The 19,188-nt window shown below is 29.4% G+C and overlaps 1 protein-coding gene across 1 annotated transcript; it reads right to left on the bottom strand.

Moving 5' to 3' along the window:
- Positions 1–9,083: 9,083 nt before the first annotated feature.
- Positions 9,084–18,573, bottom strand: LOC105627264 (hyaluronan mediated motility receptor-like). Its single transcript, XM_012208551.1, has 15 exons — positions 18,528–18,573; positions 14,773–14,942; positions 14,130–14,417; positions 13,823–14,047; positions 13,261–13,737; positions 12,431–12,613; positions 12,051–12,251; positions 11,600–11,794; positions 11,391–11,524; positions 10,923–11,295; positions 10,578–10,799; positions 10,417–10,485; positions 10,220–10,326; positions 9,999–10,152; positions 9,084–9,257 (listed from the first exon to the last, which is right to left on the bottom strand). Exons 1-15 carry the CDS (start codon positions 18,571–18,573, stop codon positions 9,084–9,086), a joined length of 3,018 nt encoding a protein of 1,005 aa, XP_012063941.1.
- Positions 18,574–19,188: the final 615 nt, after the last annotated feature.

Raw genomic sequence — 19,188 nt, 5'->3', positions numbered from 1 at the left:
CAATAAACTAATCTAATTTGTATATATTATTAAATATTATAAAATATATAATATTGAATAATAATAATAACTTGCGATGCTGAATATCAGTAACTTTAAATATATTTACTCGTAAAGAAAAACGGGCTACTATAATGTTTAATATCATATAATATTTAATAATATAAATGATCATTTAGTTTTTGATCATTTAGTTATTATTGTATAACTTCGATAATAACTTTATATTATATAAATACGTTAAAAAATGTTAGATATTAGATAAATTCATTTCTGTTTAAATTGATCAACGTGTTAATGTCAATTTTTATACGATTTATTTCGAAAACACATTTTTTTATTATTTCAATCTTTTACATTTCTATATTAAAATATAACTACTGATAGCAATCAAACATATATTTTTTAAAATCATTAAAACACATTTAATTATAAATTATATAAATTATATAAATTAAAGTTCTTTTTTAAAAAAATATTTCAAAATTCTTAAAATACTTAAAGTTTATTAAAATAAATTATTATTAAAGCTGATTCAAATAAAAAGAATTTGTCCCGTTAATTTATTTAATTAAATTTATTAAATCATAAATGTATTTATTATAATTGGATTCATTTTCCCGTATCTCATCAACACAGAAATGAATCTAAAGAAATCTCACTAATTTTCTGTCTTATTTGCATCATGGGATCATATTCTCATTCCAGGAGATTTATGTCCTCCGAATTTAAAAAGTTACATCCACACCGACTCGATTTCGCGAGTAGCAGCGAATTAACTACTTAATCATGCGAATGTGCGCGGGTCACGACCGCAGATTAACCTGAATTGAACAAAGATAGATTCGAGAAAATTATACATCCTGTATTCTCCATATCGCGCGAGAACGATACACCGCTTTCCAATTGGGACGGTTTAAAGATCTGCGGGATGAAATATTAAATCTGGAATACGAGAGCAGCCGATGTACCTCGCGCACGTACTCTCGTAATATCGTCCGATTAATAATGGCCGGTGAGCGACCTGGACTCTGGAAATACGTGAAAGCAGGCACGAGTGGCTTCATACGTCCGTCGTCGGTACGAAAATGCATTTAATCTACTTGCAAATTAATGTTACACGCCTGTTGTACGGTCTATTTTGGATCAAAGCCATGAGTCTGAGTGACATATTACTACACCCTTCCAACCGGATTTTTGCACGCGATTTTTCTTCTTCGCCTTTCTACAAATTCGCGAGTTTGTAAATGGTGACCTAGTTAATACAACAGTTTTATACCTCGGACTTATAATTAAACTTTATTACTTGTTTCCTTACATTATATATATACTATATAAAATACATTTAAAGAATTACTGAACACGGAAAAAAAAAGCTGACCTACATTTGTCTTCTCCTTCAGTAGAAATTATATAATTAATCCGAATATCATCAGTTAAATATATAATTACAAAATGTGAAATTTTCTCTAAATTATAAAATTCTATTAACTGACAGAGCGATCACAAAAACTTCTCAAAACGAAACTCTCCCAAAATTAAGGTCAAAAAATGTATGTGTATACATAAGATATCCGAGAATCTTGGACTGTAATTCTAACGGCAGATTCTTTGAAGTCGATTTTCGTTAGGTCTATTATAATTAATGTCGAGATTTCTAGAGCATAGTCTAAGGATCACTTGTAGGCTTGAAGAAAAAGGTATAGAAAGAAAGAAATGTATCAGCTTCTTTTTGCATTATTTGTAACAATCCGATATTTTCCTACAACGTATAATTTCGAATACCGAATACCTATCTCTTCATAGTAATGCCAAAAAAGACAAACTTGATCGCGATCTGACTTTGCGTGTTGCCCTAATTAGTAGTATAGTAGCTCCCATTTCCCGTTCGCGATGTCGCGTGTCGTATGCGAAAATTATTGAGAAAATTTAGGCTCTCTCGGCAAAGTAGTGTAATCGAGCGAGAGCGTGCCGATCGTACACGGCCACTTTGCTCTACAAATACACTTTAGCTGTCTACATTCGAGAAGCGAGAAAGAGAGAGAATAATATTCGGTGTAACAGAATAAAAATGATTGAGCTAGGAGAAAACAGCCAGAGGGTGAAGAGGAATCTATCGTGGTAATTTCGGCCAGCTAAGTGGCGCATTGGCCAATCTTTTCTTTCTCCTTATCGTCTCTTTTTGGCTACCGTTCGGGATTTAACGTAATGGTTAGACCATGTACGACGACCACGACGAGGTCAGATCCCAATCCCGGTCACGAATGAGTCACGATCTGAGTCGCGCAGTCACGAAGCTGCCGCTCGACTTCTACGGCTCTCCCTTTCTCTTTCTTTCCCTCACGAAACCCATTATGTTGCCTTCCACGCCTCCTTAATACGCTTTGATTTTCTTCCCGTATCCCGTCGTACGATCTCCCTTCGCTTTTGTATTGCGTTCTTGCGTCCACCCTTTACCTGCATTACAAGTTTGTAACGCGTTGTGTCGAAGTTGCATCGAATTCTGACAGGTTGAACTTCATCCGACATTTTTTTATATATTTATTTATCTATTTTATTTATTATTTTATTTTTTTGTGTAATAAATCACTTGTAATAAATCACTACAATAAATATATGTATCTCTTTATTAAAATTGTATTTAGTTTAAGTAAAATTCTTACACGCATTTCAGAGATATGTAATTGGAAAATTTATTTATCTGGAAAATTCGATAATTTAACGAGTTTTCTATAATTTCATTTAATTTAATAATTTAAGAAATAACTGTTTATTAATACGAAACACGTTAATATGAAAATAATAATCGATATTAACGTATGCATATATGGCAATGCAAAAGAATTATTGGTAATATATTATTGATTTTTTAAACTCGGCGGAAATTATTTCCGTTAAATGTACAGTTAATTTCCTCAATGTTATAAATTTTCCTCATTGTTGTAAAAATGACATGTTACATGCAAAATCCAATACACATACATATACAAAGAGAAAAATTGAGAACTACTGAAGAAAAGCGCATATTTCATCAAAATACGAGTTTACGAAATATTGTTTATGTTTTATTGTTAATCTCTTGAGTGAATATATACCCTGCGATCTAATTGTCTGCTGCAAAACGAGTATTCTTCAATCATATTTATCGTTTATCGTATTCCAGCATCGGATACTAGTTTACGAGACACTCATGATAAATACTGTAAAAATGATTGGATTGCTGCCAAAAAGTCACTTAACAAGTCCAATTCTACACATATAACAATGAAGCAATTAATGTTACGGCAATCTATATCGTTGTCGCTGCAGATATTTGTGTAAACAGAGAGAGAAAAAGGGGAGGGGAGGAGAGAGAGAAATAAAAAAGAAAAAGAGAAAGGAAGGAAACGAGAGAAAAAGAAGGAGAGATATCTACTTACGTATATAAAAAAATTTATAATTTAGTATTTAGTGATAGTATACATTTTCATATTATCTCAGTAGTTTTTAAATAATGATAATAATTATCTGTTACACAATGCATTTGAAAAAATGTCATAATTATTAATAATTATTGATAACAGTGACTTGTAGTCTTCTTTAATTTGGAACATAGATACTGAATGAAATATAATCACGAAGAATAAATTTTGAGTGAGATGGCAAGAAAAACAATAAATAACTTTTAAAGTTATATAATTTAAATAAATAATCTACTTTCTTTTATTTATTAAATGAAAATTTAATAATCTTTAAAACACTTAATATACTCTGTTGAATAATTAACTCTTGTTGTACACAATTGGATTATTCATGTCCTGCGCATTCCTTTTCTTCAAAATACGAGCACTTGGCTAAATAATTTATTATTTTCTTTTTTAATAATATACAATTAATATAAATACTTTCTAAAGACGTATGTAAAAATTATAAAATTACTTAATAATTTTTGTATACTTGTAAAATTTGTAAAAATTAACTCGGAACATGAATGATCCATCATATAGTAAAAAAATCAGAAAATCATGTGTTCTAAAGGTTAATCAGATTAATTTATTAATAATCAATATATCATAAAAATAATAAGGAAAAGTTTTCTGATAAACTAATTTCTTTTAGATTATATTAGAATCTGATAGATCTTTTCTATTAAAATTTGTTAAAACAATTTTCATAAATTATTGGGTCATTCTTTCCTTACAGAAATCTAATATTGGCCAATTTATTACTAAAAACATAATTAATCATTTATTTGGAGTACTAAAAGCACTGAATAGTGTTTTTAATACTTAAAATGAATAATTAATTAGTGCCTTTCAGTATTAAATTGGCCAATATCAGATTTCTGTAAGGAAAATATGACGATCCAATAATTTATGAAAATAATTGATTCATAATAAAGAACCTAATAAAATAGATAATCTCTATCAAATCTAATATAATCTAAATGAATTGATTTGTCAGGAATCTTTTACTGTTATAATGTTGATTATTAATAGTTATTGTTTTATTTATCAAAAATCTGCAGAAAATCCATAAGTATATGCTTCGTCCCAATAAATAATTAAATAGCGTGCGATTCCGTATGAAATTTCCATAGCTTTTCGAACAGAGCGGAAAAAATTCGCGAATCACGGACGCGCACGTAACGAAGAGCGCAGAGCGATTAAGTTAATTGCCTCTTTAATTAGACGGCGCGCAAACTTATGTCGGAAGAGCCGCTCCTCCCCGTCTAGCACAAATATTTAATTACAGCGTCACACGTGCGGGATTACTTGGGTCTCCTTTGCATTCGCAAGATGCGACTAATACTTAATACAGAATAGGATTTGCACCGGAGTTTCTACACGCTCTCGATCTCTTTCCTGTATAATGCCTGGAACGTCCGCCATCGCATCGCTGGATCATCATCTTCCATGACGCATGCTGCACGCGATCTAGCAAATTTATTTGAAGAAATATTGATAATTAATAGTTAGGATATTCAATTTAAGATACAATTAGCAAGCAATTTATTTGTAGCACAACATTATTAATGACGCACAACAATTAATATTTATAACTGTAGTAACCGAACGCGAATTTAAAATTGTAAATTAAAAACCCAGTTAAATTTTTTTATTTCACACTTTTCTAAATCTTATTGAAAATTATCACAACTGTATGGGATTCATTTTTAATACCATTCGTCAATATTGTTAGATAGGAAATAATTATTCTTTCTTGTGTAAAATATATTAAATATATTTATTAACCTTATAAATATGACAACACACACACACATATATATATATATATATATATATATATATATATATATATCTATTCTTTTTGTAAAAACTTGTTTGTACAAAATTGGCCATTAACAAAAATGACTCTCTAAATTTGCAATTATTATGTGCAAATATTTGTGAACCGGCTTTATAAGTAGTATCTATTATCGTAGATATTTTATATCACAAATAGTTCGTTCTTGCATTTAATTATTTCTATCGATATATCTCTCCACATGACTAAAGAGTATCGCAAATCATTGCATCTTCCTTGTATGCAATGTTTAATCGAAACAGCGGACCAACGAGAGTTATATGCACATAGAAGAACGGAATTCGATTGAAGAGGACGTTCTCGTGCACAAATCGGATCTGTCAAGAAAATCACGTATGCGGACACGCCGTCGGGCGCACTATCGACGGGTGGAAATGTAACATAGGTTTCAATAAGGAGAATCAGGGAGGTATCCGTTAATCCGCATGACTTAATGCGAGGACTGGAAGAATGCGGGGACCTGGTATACAACACGTCCAAAGGCAGTGGGACTCGCTTTCCTGCTGACCATTGGGGGTAATTATCGCAGCTCCGGGGAAAGCTCTCTCACGCTCATATCCCTTCCGGCCAGCTAGCCAGAGGAGGCTCTCGCGAGCACGTCAATCCCCAATCTTCCCCTTCAAAGGACCTTCGGTATCGCATCGCGTTGTGCATACGCTGTGCCACGATGGCAATAACCGGTAATTTTTCTGCAGAAATCTTTGCAGCACTAGCCAACCGCTGCTCGCCGCTGCTCGCTCTCACCCCTTTCGCCGTTCGCAGGGGTGCGTGTCGTTTTTAAACGACACGGAACAGGTAGAGCTCTCCTTCCGGAAACAAGCCACAGAGAATAGAGCTGATTGCGAAAGCGGGGTCACGTCTTGACGTCGATTTCCGCACAATAATCACGGATCGAAGAACAATTCGTGAACGATGCGCGCTGCCGAAGAATTCTCGGTAAATTGAAAATTCTCTGGTCGGTGATTTTAGTCGAATTACGTGAACGAATTACGTGTCTCGAGGAGTTTAAGAAACCGCCCCGCATCTAGGCAGTTACCGATTTTTTTCGATTTACACTTTTGTTTATTTATTATTTACTATTACATTAATTTTCTTTATTAACGTAACTTTATTTAAATTCGCGATTTCGTCGATAATAGTATTATCAAGCAATATCCATGACGATTAATATTTTATTATATTTGTAAACGTAAATTTCTAAAAATATAATATATGTTATATTAATATAATACAATAAGAAATCATATACAGACCAATGCAGTGTTTTAAATCTAGGTTGCAATGTGGAATATTTTATATGCTTTCAAAATGTGAATACTAGTGCTCTCTTGAAGTGTTTTCGCGAACTATCTTAGAACGTTCCTCGTATGATACATGATTCTAATTTTATCTACAGTCAAGATATTCTTCTTTTTTCAAAAATTTGCAAAGAGGGATTAAATTCAATGTATTTTTTGTAGTATTTTTGTATTTAATTTCTTTATCTATTCTACTTAACTTTCTTTTTATTTATCTTAATTTTTTATGTTTAAATTCACAATTTTATTTTAGTAATAAAAAACAGATAAATAGTAATAAATAATTATAATTAATTATAGTTAATGTTAATATTGTTATTATTGTGTTATTATCAACACAATTTTAATAATAAAAAATAATAAATATGTGCATTTCTTAGAATTTCAAGAAATTATAAGGATTGAGATTAATAAACATTTTTGCAATTACAAAAAATAAATATAAAAGTTGTTCTTAACGCATAAATTTCTTTCAATTTACAATTTACAATTCACAATAAATAAATCAGATTTTGTGTTCAAAATTTTCTTAGTAATTTATTCTTCTCACTTAATTATTTAAATTTATTATTTAAATTTATTATTAATTAATTTTATTAATTACAGCAATAGAAAAAGCAGTTCCTCTTACATGTAATCGATATGTATTAATTCGCTCTTCTTTGCAATCTCATTTAGTTTATCACGATATCAGAATTTATAAAAATCAATTGTACAAATTAAAGGATTAAAGAGTTAATGAGTCATTAGATATGCTTTGCATTTGAAAATAAAGATGATATCATATTCATCTGAATTCATTTCGATGTGTCGACTGCGTTGGGGTGCGACTAATCTAACGCGACAGGATCACGCGAAGCATAAAATCCGAATTACAGTGCGATACGGCGAATTCGTATCCCAAAGTTTCCATTCCTGCCCCGCAAATTACATCCGCCGGGTTTTGTCACAGACTGGAACTATTTAGGTCTCGCAGCTTGACACGGAAACGTTGGTTTTTAGAGGGCAGCTGGGCAACCGTTGTTAGCGATAAATAGACGAGACATTGATAAGGTGGAAACTAATTAGATCATGAAAGTTGTCGGGAATGTTTAAAATTCATTTAGTTATTGACCTTGGAAAGGAGTTCAGAGAGCAATATCTACAGTGATTAAGGATGTCGAGAGCTCTACCACGGATGGAATGTATAATATTGTACGAGCATATACCATGGCGACTGCGAGCACACGACCAAGCATAATAAAGTTCAATCACGTGGATAAATTGTTGATAACTTTAATGGGATTTGTCATAATCTCTTGCAAATAACATTGCTACATAAAATATTATAATTAATGGTTTATATGTGCACGTAAAATATTTCGATTCCTATTACGTGAACTATTATCTATATATAATCCATTTTGTTAAATTTCTCGATAGTTGTGAAGTGTTTATAGATGGTTTGAGATTGAAAGAAATTTATTCTACATCTTGCTTAAATTCTATAAATTTAAGACATTCACTATTTTTATAACAAGAATAATCAGCTTTTTTATAAAATTGTAGTAAATAAAAATTGTACCAGAGTTATAATATATAAAATTATATCAATATGTCACACATACAAAAGTAATTTGGATAGGACATTTATTAAAATTATCATATAAAAGGAATATTATAGCAAGTCTTTATATAAGCAATAATAATTCGTCTAGATAATAGCCGCGCATAAATTACAATATACTTAATGTCATGTTATCATACGAACTACATGAAATGTAAAATACATTACAAATGTTTCTTTCGTAATATGTTGTCTATGGCATATCTGCTTTAGTTTACACTTGAAGTGTATATGGCAAAATCAACACAATAAATTTTGTAACTTTTTATAAAAAATATACATTTTTTTAAAGATGTCCCTTTTTTACAGATAAAATTAGAAGAAGATCGCCGATACCAATCATTTTGAATTATATAATATTCTAAATTTTTTAAATAAAAACTTTAGAACATGAGTACAAACTTATCACGAAGTATCTTTTATCAGATAGCATAAATTTTATATTGTTTGTAATTTTTCAGTAATTAACCTTTTCATAAGATAAACAAAAAAGATCAACAAAATAAGTCAGGCAGTAATGCGACGTATTCCTATTTTTTTTCTTTCATAGAAGTCATTTATACAAAATATCTATAAGTGAATGTATATAATAATTTCTAGAATCTTTTTATTTTACAAAATGTTTTTTCATCCTGTTTAGCAAGACATAAACACGTAGCGCAAGTTTTTTTGAAAAGGGGAAGTTTTCCCATCCGAGTTATAAGGAAGTGTCTCTTCAAAAGATATATAAATATCAGCGATTTTCCCCTAATATTTAGCAGTAACCATTTTTCCATTCTTTAGAAAATTATTTGAGCACGATTATTCAAATTGAATATTTGTAATCTAAACTAATAATTTAAGAAGACAGGCTATTGAACTATTGCTTGAGATTAATCGTTTCGATCCCTCAATGGCGTCAACGTTTTATGAGGAGAAGAAATAGGAGTTGAATGTACCATTCCTACATTTTCCTTGCCTTTCCAATGAGATCGCTTTTCTTCTGCTTTCAATTTTTCTATGGTCTTTTGTTGTTGTTCCACTAATCTGGTCTTGGTTAGCAATTCCTAAAAAAATCATTTTCAGTCAGAAATATAAAAAGAAAAAATGTATAAAAATATAAATGTGATACTTATTTATAATAATCATGAACTTCATTGGATAAATAAAAACGCAATTTAGATTTGCTTAAAGACAAAAATATTTATTTCTATAAAATCCATTCTATAAAATATAATTAGAAAAATAATGTACAGTCAAATCTCCTCTTTGTAAAGTTATTTAGAATCAAACATTCTCTTTAGTATAAAATTTCTCCTTAGTCTTTGTTTTTAACTTAATGACACATGCGCGAAATAATCTTATTTTCGCATTGTCTTTAATTCAATTTCTTATTATATTGTAATCATATGAAAATATAATAGCAGGAGAATAATATAAAGAAACATTACTTTATGAGATTACAATTGATTCACAAAAAGGCGAAGATCACAATCACTAGAATAAAAGAATAAAATGTTTATTTCTGAAACTTCACAAAATGGAGAGCACAAATAGAGACTTCAACATTATTTACATAATTAAATACATAAAAAACCAAAATTTCACAATTGTACAACAACAATCGCATCACTTATTAAGCCTATCTGAGTGCCCAAATTATAAAATTATATACAGATATATTTATAAATTTTTTAACCATATCTATTAAAAATATGACAATTCCTTTAAAAATATCGTACAGAAAAAAAGCAAAAAGCCAAAGAAGATATCACAAAAATTGCAAAAAGCGGGATGATACCACACACCTGTTCCAGTTCATAGTTCTTGTCTTTTAGTCGAATAACATGTTTGATTCTTTGTTTAGGATTCTGATGACCAATTACGTCAGCATATTTTTCAATAACTTCTTTGTATTCCTTCTTAAGAACTTCATTCATTGTTACTAATTTCTTGATCTCTCTACAAAAAATAAAAGTTTTTTTTATTTTTCAAATTCGTAATAAAAAATGTACTATATTAAACTTACTCTTCAGCTTCTTCTCGTCGTGTTATTTCCTCTTTAAGTTGCTGAATAAGTTCATTTTCCGAAGATTTCCATTTGATTCGTTCTTGCTCTAATAATAAAGTGGTTTCCTGTAATAAAAGACATTATTATTTTCTGACTGTTTATTTATAATTTAATTTCAATGTAACAATAAGTTCTATTGATTAAAATAATATTACCTTTGCAGTTTTTTCTATTTCTTCAAATTGTTTAGCTTTTTCGGAAAGTTCTTCTATTCGAGAATTTGCCTATGAATATTTCATATTTACATTAATAATGTATCATTAATAATGACCAATGATTCATTTACAATTTAATTTAACATTATATGTAAACTTACTTCATTTGTAATAATTTTATGTTGTTTTGCTTGATTTTGAAGTAATCGTTTATTTTCTTCTAACGCTTTCTCACTACTTTCTAATTGATCCAAAATTTTATTATTTTCTAGCTGCATTCGTGAAATATCAATTTCTCTAGCATCATTTTGTTCTTCTAATACTAGTAATGCACTTTGTGCCTCACTGATACTTTTAGTCATTTCTTCAAGTTGTATTCTTAACTACAATGGAAACACGACAAAAAAATTAAAATCAAATTAAAAAATCAATTTTTAGAAAAATGCAAATATTTTCATAAATTACAAAATGTAATATCAAAATAATTTCAAAAACAAACGTATTACCTCATTATTTAATATAGTTTTCAATTTGGAATCATCTTCAAGTCTTGTAATTTCTTTTGCGGCATTCTGTTTTAGATTTTGTATTTTTGTCTCAAAGATAGACTTTAACGAATCAAATTGAGATATATTACCAGACTGATGTTGATCTACTAGATCTCTGTGAGCATCTAAGTCTTTCATGAAAGAATTAACTTGTTCGTGCACCAATTGCGAATTGGAACGCATCGCAGTAAGCAGTTCTTTATGTTCGCGTATGCAGTCTTCACCACGTTTGATTTCATATTGTAATCTTTCCACTTCAGCGTTGCTTTGAGCCAACCGATTAGTAAGCGCAGCAACAGATGCTTGATTTTCAGCCATAATTAGTTCAAATCTAAATATTAAAAATAATTAAAGTAATCGCTCAGCAAAATACAATATGTAGATAAAAGTTTTAACATTATGAAAATCAAATTTGTTGATATCAACCTTTTCTTTCTAGCAACCATTTCGGCCGCTTCTGTTCTAATGTGATCCTTTAAAGCTCTCAATTCTTGTTTCTTCTCCGCCAATTCACTTTCTGCTTTATCCAACTCAGTTTGCAAACTTTGACTAAAACTTGCCTAACAATCACAATTTATGATATAATAATATTATATTATGAATAATGTTACTAACATTAGCATCGTGATAATCACCTGTGTTTCCACGGATGATCTTAGTTCCTCGAGTGTCGTGGAAAGTTTTGTAATTTCAATATCTCTTTGAGAAAGTTTTTCGTCTAATGCAGCACGCTCTACTTCCATACGAAGCAAACATCTTTTATAGTTATCGTTAGCAAATCGCATCTCCTCTTCTACAGTATTTCGTGCTTCTTCAACCATGGCATTGACCTAAAGAAAAATTCTATTTTAATATCTATGAATACGCTTTTCTATTATAATAAACATTTTTTTCAAACATCACAAGGAGCACACATAGAAAAAGAGAAAAAAATACAGTATTTACAGAAAAATCTCTACAAAATAAGAATTACATTTTATAACAATTTATAAGATGTATATTATCTTGATATTCACAGTTAAAGTTAACGAAAACGAATGATTAGTCAGTGATGTTTGGCATTCTACGCACGTGTAATCTGCTTACTTTCGCGTCGCACTCAATAATTGTTTTTTTCACCTGTTCCGTGCTCTCAGTGCGACATGCTATTAGTGTATCTCGTTTATCAGCTTCCATTTGTTCGATCATTTTCTGAGCATGCTTTATTATCTGTTCAGTTTCCTCTTCGATTTTTTTACCAGAAGTTCGTTTTAATTCCTCTATTTCTTCATCTTTTATCTTCTTAATCTGTATAAAATATATATATATATATAAAAATTTACATATATATATATATATATATATATATATATATATATATATATAAATTATTGTAAAGAAAAATGAATTATAAAAATGTGTGTGCGCACGCATATGTGTAATACAATTAAAGCAAACGATATATATATATATATATATCATCGTACATTTTCTATTTCCCTAAAATATTCATCTGCGGCATCCTCTAATACTTTCTCCAATTTTAATTTGTTTTCAGCGTGTGTATTTGTCATATCAATAAAATCTTTTTTATACTTTTCCATCATAGTATTATGTCTTTCATTTGAAAGCTTTAGTTCATTTTGAGCTTCTTGTAAACGTTGAGACACCTAAAAAACAAAAAGAAATTAAAAAATACACCAAGTGGTTCCACAAAATTTAAAAAAAGTGATAAATTGGTTGAATAATTTTTAAGTAACCAATGTTCGGCATTTTCCTAAAACATTAGGAGTCAGTTTTTAACTTTGTTACATGTTGCTTAATTTTTATAAAGTAAAGGAAAAATAAAAAATCGTATTTTTTAATTTTGTTTATTTTTGTTTCATTACAATAAATGTTAAAAAGTGGCAAACAATCTTATTATAAGCATTACATATTTGTAGTGCATTGACACACGCCTTGGAAAAACAGAGAATGTTATAAACCATGTCAATATGTTTATTGTTTATTGTTTATTGAACTTATTTCGGACGTCAATAATCACTTGATCGTAAAAACTTTGACATATTTCTATAAAAAAAAAATCAAGGCACATATCCAGTGCTGATGAAACAAAAAAAACATAACACCTTAAAGAAATGTTGCCAGATGTAATAGGTTACTTAGCAAAAGTTGTTCTATTCGAAATTTTCTGATTATTATCATTTTGTTTAAGTGTCTTACTTGTACATTTACACAAAAATGTATTTGTATACAAGTATATATACAAATATATAATACATAATAGTAAAATTGCATATTTACAGAGATTACGCACGTCTGTATGAATATTTTGAAGATTTTTCAATTCTTCTGCGAGAGAACAGTTTATTTCTTCTATGTTATTTGCCTTGGTTTCCATGTTTGATGCACATTCCTTATAAACTTCATTTTGCATTAAGAGTTCTTCTTTTTCTTTTAAAAAGTCGTTTTTCAAATGTTTAATTTCTTCCTCATGTTTATTAGTAAAATCGGAAATTTTATGAACATAACTGTCGGCAAGTTCTCCATATTGCTCTTTAAGTTCTTGTGATTTGCGTTGCAGAGCAGATAATTCAGCTTCAAGTTTTGAAATTTCATTCTGTTTTATTTCTAATGTAGATTCAAGATTAGATCGTTCTTGAGTTAAATTTGTGACGTAGACATCGAGTTGACATTTTTCTTTTTGTAATAATTCTATTTCGATATCGCGATCTCGTTTCACTATTTCCAATTTATTTAATAATTCTTCAATATGCGTTTCAAGAGCTTCAATCTGGTAAACAAAACGAAATAAAAAAAAGTTTTTTCTTAATACAGCAATCCATTTCACACTCCTAAAATAAAGTAATTTAATTTACCTTTATTCTGTTCTCTTCTTTTTTGGCATTCAATTCAGCTTCTAATGTTGTTATTCCTTTTGATAGTTCGGTTGCACGACTTCTGAGTTCCTTTTCCATTGCTTTTCGCGATGAAATCTCTCGTTCTTTTTCCTTAGTCATTTCTAATAATTGAGAGCGAAATGTCTGCATTTCTACTTGATGTTTATCATCATGACTATTTATTACATCCTGTTGTAACTTAGCCTGCAAATTAAAAATATTTTGTAAATACAGTGTACTGGATTCTAGTTAATAATAAATTTCTATTTAAAGATATTATATTAACCATTGTTTCTATATCTTTCATATGTTGTGTTTCTATTTCATCTTGTTTCTTACGCAATTCCTCCAATTCGGTTTCTAATTTCCGTATCTCATCTTTCATATCCTCGATGTGTTTTTCATGTTCCTGTATAGTCTTATCCTTGTTCAAACATTCTACTTGGAGATCCGCAAGTTGCTGATTAGATTCATATTTCATATTTTGATTTTTGGTTAAAGGTTGCGGAGTTTTTAATTTGGGATAATTTGATCCCGTTGATTTTGTAATTAACCGCTTCGGTGGCGGTTGAGGCTATGTAAAAATATATTTTATAATTTTTGTAATTTTTTTATATTATTAATAATATATTTTAATGTAATAATATTTTTTCAAGAACGTACATTTTATATATGTACATACACATATATTTCTATTTAAATATATTCTATACTATCATGCTACTTAATCATAAAACAATGTGACTAACTGTGTTTTTATAAATTTAATTTTAATTTAAAACATAATTAATAATACACAATTCAGAATTTTATAATTCATTATTTTTCAATAATAATATAATTTCATCTTTTCTTCAGATCTTTTTTTTATTTCTTAGATATTACAGTTATAATTCATAAGAGATAACAAAATTTGTGACCATTCTTACCACTCGGAAAATAGGAGCCGTGGCACTACTCTTTATTGATGCAACTGATGCATTGCATTCTGCGCTACTTATGCTTTTATTATCTAAAAACCTATCGGACTTCTCAATAATAGCTCCTTTCACTTTATTGTCGAATTTCGGATCATAAAAGCCTGGTGGAGGTGCATCACCTGCGAAATGCATACATTAGCAAATTAAAATAATACACAAAAATTTAATTCTTTTTTTTTGATCGTAATTATTAGTATCGTAATATACTATATATATTTGCAGATGTTTTACTTTCTTCCTTTTAAATAATGGTTATCTTTAATAAAGTATATTTCTTGATAATCTTAAAATATACTAATTACAAATTTTAGAAAAACTCATTATTTTTATCATTCAAAACAAAAGTTTTTTTTTTTTAAGAATATATATTATATATATAAAAAATCAAATTAAACAAAGAAACAACTTTATATTAGGTATGGGAAAAAGTTCGTGACATTTTTCCCATTAGATGACATTAAAAAAACGCCACGAACTTTTTCCCTAATATAATAAGCAGATCGGATTTATTTTTGATTTAATAGTCTTGAATGTGATTAAAATGGATAAATCCTATAACAAGTTCTCATGTTAAGATGAACAGATTAATGATCAGGACAAATTATTCTTATGCGTTTTAATTCAATTATGCCCTACAAGATACGAAGATTTAAATATAGCTTGTTCTTAAATATTGCGTAATATATCAGCGATACACCAGCGTAAGACGCTGCAACAACAAAAGAGAAGAAAGACAGCGTTAAATGAGACTTCCTTTTGGCGCAACGTATCGTGCACAGGGAGAAGCAGGCGCAAATGGGAAAGACAGCTGTTCTGAATGCAAGGGACATATCTCTATGGGGTCGTAGAATAACCAGGTGTAGCCGGTAACGTTCCCCATTGCGTCCATACACGATAAAATGTCTTCTTTTATTGTCTACCGCGCGCTTTCTTCTATGACGAAGGAAAGGGAGAGAATCAATATATGAGAAATTTAAAGGCCAGACACAGCGATATATAAAGATAACATATAAGGAATAACGAATAAAATATTGTGCTGTCTACTTTTTACTTGAGAATAGCTACATACAACAGGAGCTACAAAGAGCGAAAAGTGACAAGAATAATAACAACAATCACAAAACAGATTGTTACTAAAGGATAAAACGAATTAGCGATCGCGTGGTCTTGACGATCATCGTACATCAGAAAATACCAAAGAGCATTCAATACGATTTGTCAAAACTAGATAAAATATATTCACAATCGATAAAAGTAATATAGAAAGTATAAATGTATATCTACTTCTAATATTCATATTGTGAGATATGACTGTAAGATTGGATTTTATATTTCTTTTTTATTTCTTTTGCATCTTACAAAGGAATGAAGTGTTAAATTCTGATTTTAATGAAATTTTATTTATTTATTTAGCTTACATAAATAGATAAATTTAGAAAACATTAGCCGCAAATAAACGATTCTAAGGAGTGAAATAACTTCTTATGTATAAAGTTTTCAGCTTTTTTTGTTATATATTAAAAATTATTTAATCAAAAGTTTCTAATACAAAAGTTTTATAATAAAATTACTTCTTTAGTTACGTCAATATTTTGAAAAAAATATTTTTAAAAACGAATATTTTGAAAAAATTTATTTAAAAAATATAAGTGTAGATAAATAAAAATAATTTTATAAAACTTTTGCATTAGACACTTCTTGATACTTCGAATAGTTTTTGAAGTATATATAATCAAAAAAGTTGAAAACTACAATTAAAAAGTGATTTCATCCCTAAATTATTTATTTGCCGCTGCTGATATTTTCTAAATTCATCTATTTATGTAAAATATAAATATAAATATAATATACAAGTTTCATTTAAATTAAAACTTGACATTTCGTAAGATTTTCTCGTTAATTTTGTACTCTCTTCATTAATTACAATTACAAGACGTGCAGTAATAATTATTTTTGTAAATTAACATACTATAAAAAATATCTCTCCTGTCTTCTAAATTTTAAATATAAAATATGAAAGATTGTCTAAATTAAGTAAATTTTGAAAATTTAAAATATTTGTATTACATTAAAATTTATATATATTTAAAATAAATATATATATATTTATTTACTTATTTATTTATATGTCATAATTAGGAAATTATTTATTTCTTAATTATGATACATTATTTTCATTTAAATGATAAGAGTATATAAAATATAAAAAATTGTAATAAAATAATATGAATTCCTCTGGAATTTCATTTTAAAATGAAAAAAAATTGATTCACAATAAATCTTACAATGATGAAAAGATGAAATTTATCGAGAATACCATAAAGAATAGACGATATAAGACACGATGGAAGACGGTTAAAGCTTCACGTTCAACGTTAAGATTTTCCCGCCATAATGCAGTTACATACACTTATGAATATGCAGAATAATTTAAAAAATATTATATTATAGAACAAATCCTATTGAATTTTCAGTTCGTTTTATGAAAATTCGTTGCAATAACTTGTCCTATCAAATCGTTAATGTAATTAACGTATACTTAATTCAATTTCATTATAGTAAAAACTATTCTGTACTCAAAAATTTCACACATTATTAATAACAATAGATACAATAGATTGTATATATATATTTATATATATATATATATATAACTAATTAGACATATCGATATGTAAAGAAAAACGCGCTCGTAAAGAAAAAAGAAAGATCATCAAAACGTCATCACATGTCGCGAATTCGATTGCAATACCTTGAAACGAGGTGAAAATTATAAAAGTAAAATTTACTGGAATATTTATAATTTAATTCGTCAGCATCTAGTGAATTTGCTCATCTTTATAATTTTCATCTCATTTCAAGATACGTGATTAAATCGGGAGAATATCAACTTTCCGACAACAGGCATATACTCTCTAAATTCTTTGGAGTCTCACTTCAAAAAGAATGACTTAATTTTCAATATTTAAGAAGATTGAGATTTCATTCTTCTGTGACAAGTGACAATTCACTTAAAGATTTTAGGTCCGATTACACTAACGTACTTTAAGCGAGATTTAAAACTCTTAGTTTCTCTCTTTGAAAGAGAGGAAGAGATAGAGAATTTTAAGCTTCGTTTAAAATCAAACTAACGTTGATATGCTACCGAGCTTTAGACTGTAGTAAACACGCGCTGTAAGCTTATAATTTCTTTCTTTATCGTTCATTAGACATAAAATAGCAGCGCTAAACGCAGCTCCAATCTTAATAGCATTCGTCTTCTTTATATCGGAGAAGTTACAATCATCAAAATAAAATGATAAAGAGAGATAAGTCACGGAGTCAATGCACAAGATAAGCCTCGGCGAATTTCATCAGAAACTTTGAAAAAATTAAAAATTACCACACAACACCGATCCAGATCAAAGTACGAATACATTTGTTTCTCAGCAGTCATCAACAAAAAAACTTAACAACAAATAATCAGTCTTTTGTGCGTGAACTAACGTACACTTTTAGAACTTAAAGTGAGATAGACATATGTTTGATTGGCAAAAACAAGAATTCTAGTGCAATCTAATAAAAGAACAAAAACCAAACTTAAGCATAGAGACGAACGAAAAGTAGGAAGCTGCTACTATTAATTAAGGATGCAGGTACTAATCAACAAGAGGCTGAATAGATCAGCTTACAGCATGTACTTGTTAATCGCTATAACAACTTACTGCCAAATTCGTTGAACCGTTGTATCCTTGCCTTGGAGAAGGACATCCTCGTCGTTACTCGCGCGAGCGCGCGCGATTTTCTTGCCGTACCGAGTCAACGGATTCGCGCGGGATTGTTGCTAGACAGTCGTGGATAAAAATTACGCGTTATAAACCAACCGTTGCACTGTTCTTCTGTTCTGTTATCGTTATTTCGTTCGGTTGTACCTCTCGCTTACGCGAGAGCAAAACAATGCGAACCAGTACGGACCGCACTCAATCGTGCTCAATCGCGCCAAACACTGCGCGATACTACACGTTGCTGGTCCACGTCCCTATCTGATTCGACTCGCTGAATCGGTTATTTTAATTTGAAACGGCGGTTATTCTCCAGCTCGGCAACGATTCGCTGCGAAAGCGCCCAATGAGCGCATGAGTTTACAGGAATGTGCAACCGATGAGTATGTTCAGTACTAGAGCTGGTGATTTATCATTCGCTTCGAAGTTATACAATTATACATATAATTATTAGTTTAATACAATAATAATAGTAATGGATATATATTTTATCACTTTCATGAGTTTTTATGATTCTGTTTCAATTTTCTATTCCTAAAATTATTTATTGTCTTATGCTAAGCAAATTTATAATTAGTAAAGCCAAAACATTCGATCATATATT

Source organism: Atta cephalotes (assembly GCF_000143395.1).
Source record: "Atta cephalotes unplaced genomic scaffold scaffold00008, whole genome shotgun sequence".
Taxonomy (NCBI): Eukaryota; Metazoa; Arthropoda; class Insecta; order Hymenoptera; family Formicidae; genus Atta; species Atta cephalotes.
Note: the sequence above shows the minus strand (reverse complement) of the source record. Positions and strands in the feature narration are given on the sequence as shown.

Coding starts and splice junctions, on each gene's coding strand:
- LOC105627264 (XM_012208551.1), bottom strand. CDS start 18,573: ATGTCCTTCTCCAAGGCAAGGATACAACGGTTCAACGAATTTGGCA. Junction 10,327..10,416: donor AAATAGAAAAAACTGCAAAG/GTAATATTATTT, acceptor CTTTTATTACAG/GAAACCACTTTATTATTAGA. Junction 10,153..10,219: donor CGACGAGAAGAAGCTGAAGA/GTAAGTTTAATA, acceptor TATTTTTTGTAG/AGAGATCAAGAAATTAGTAA.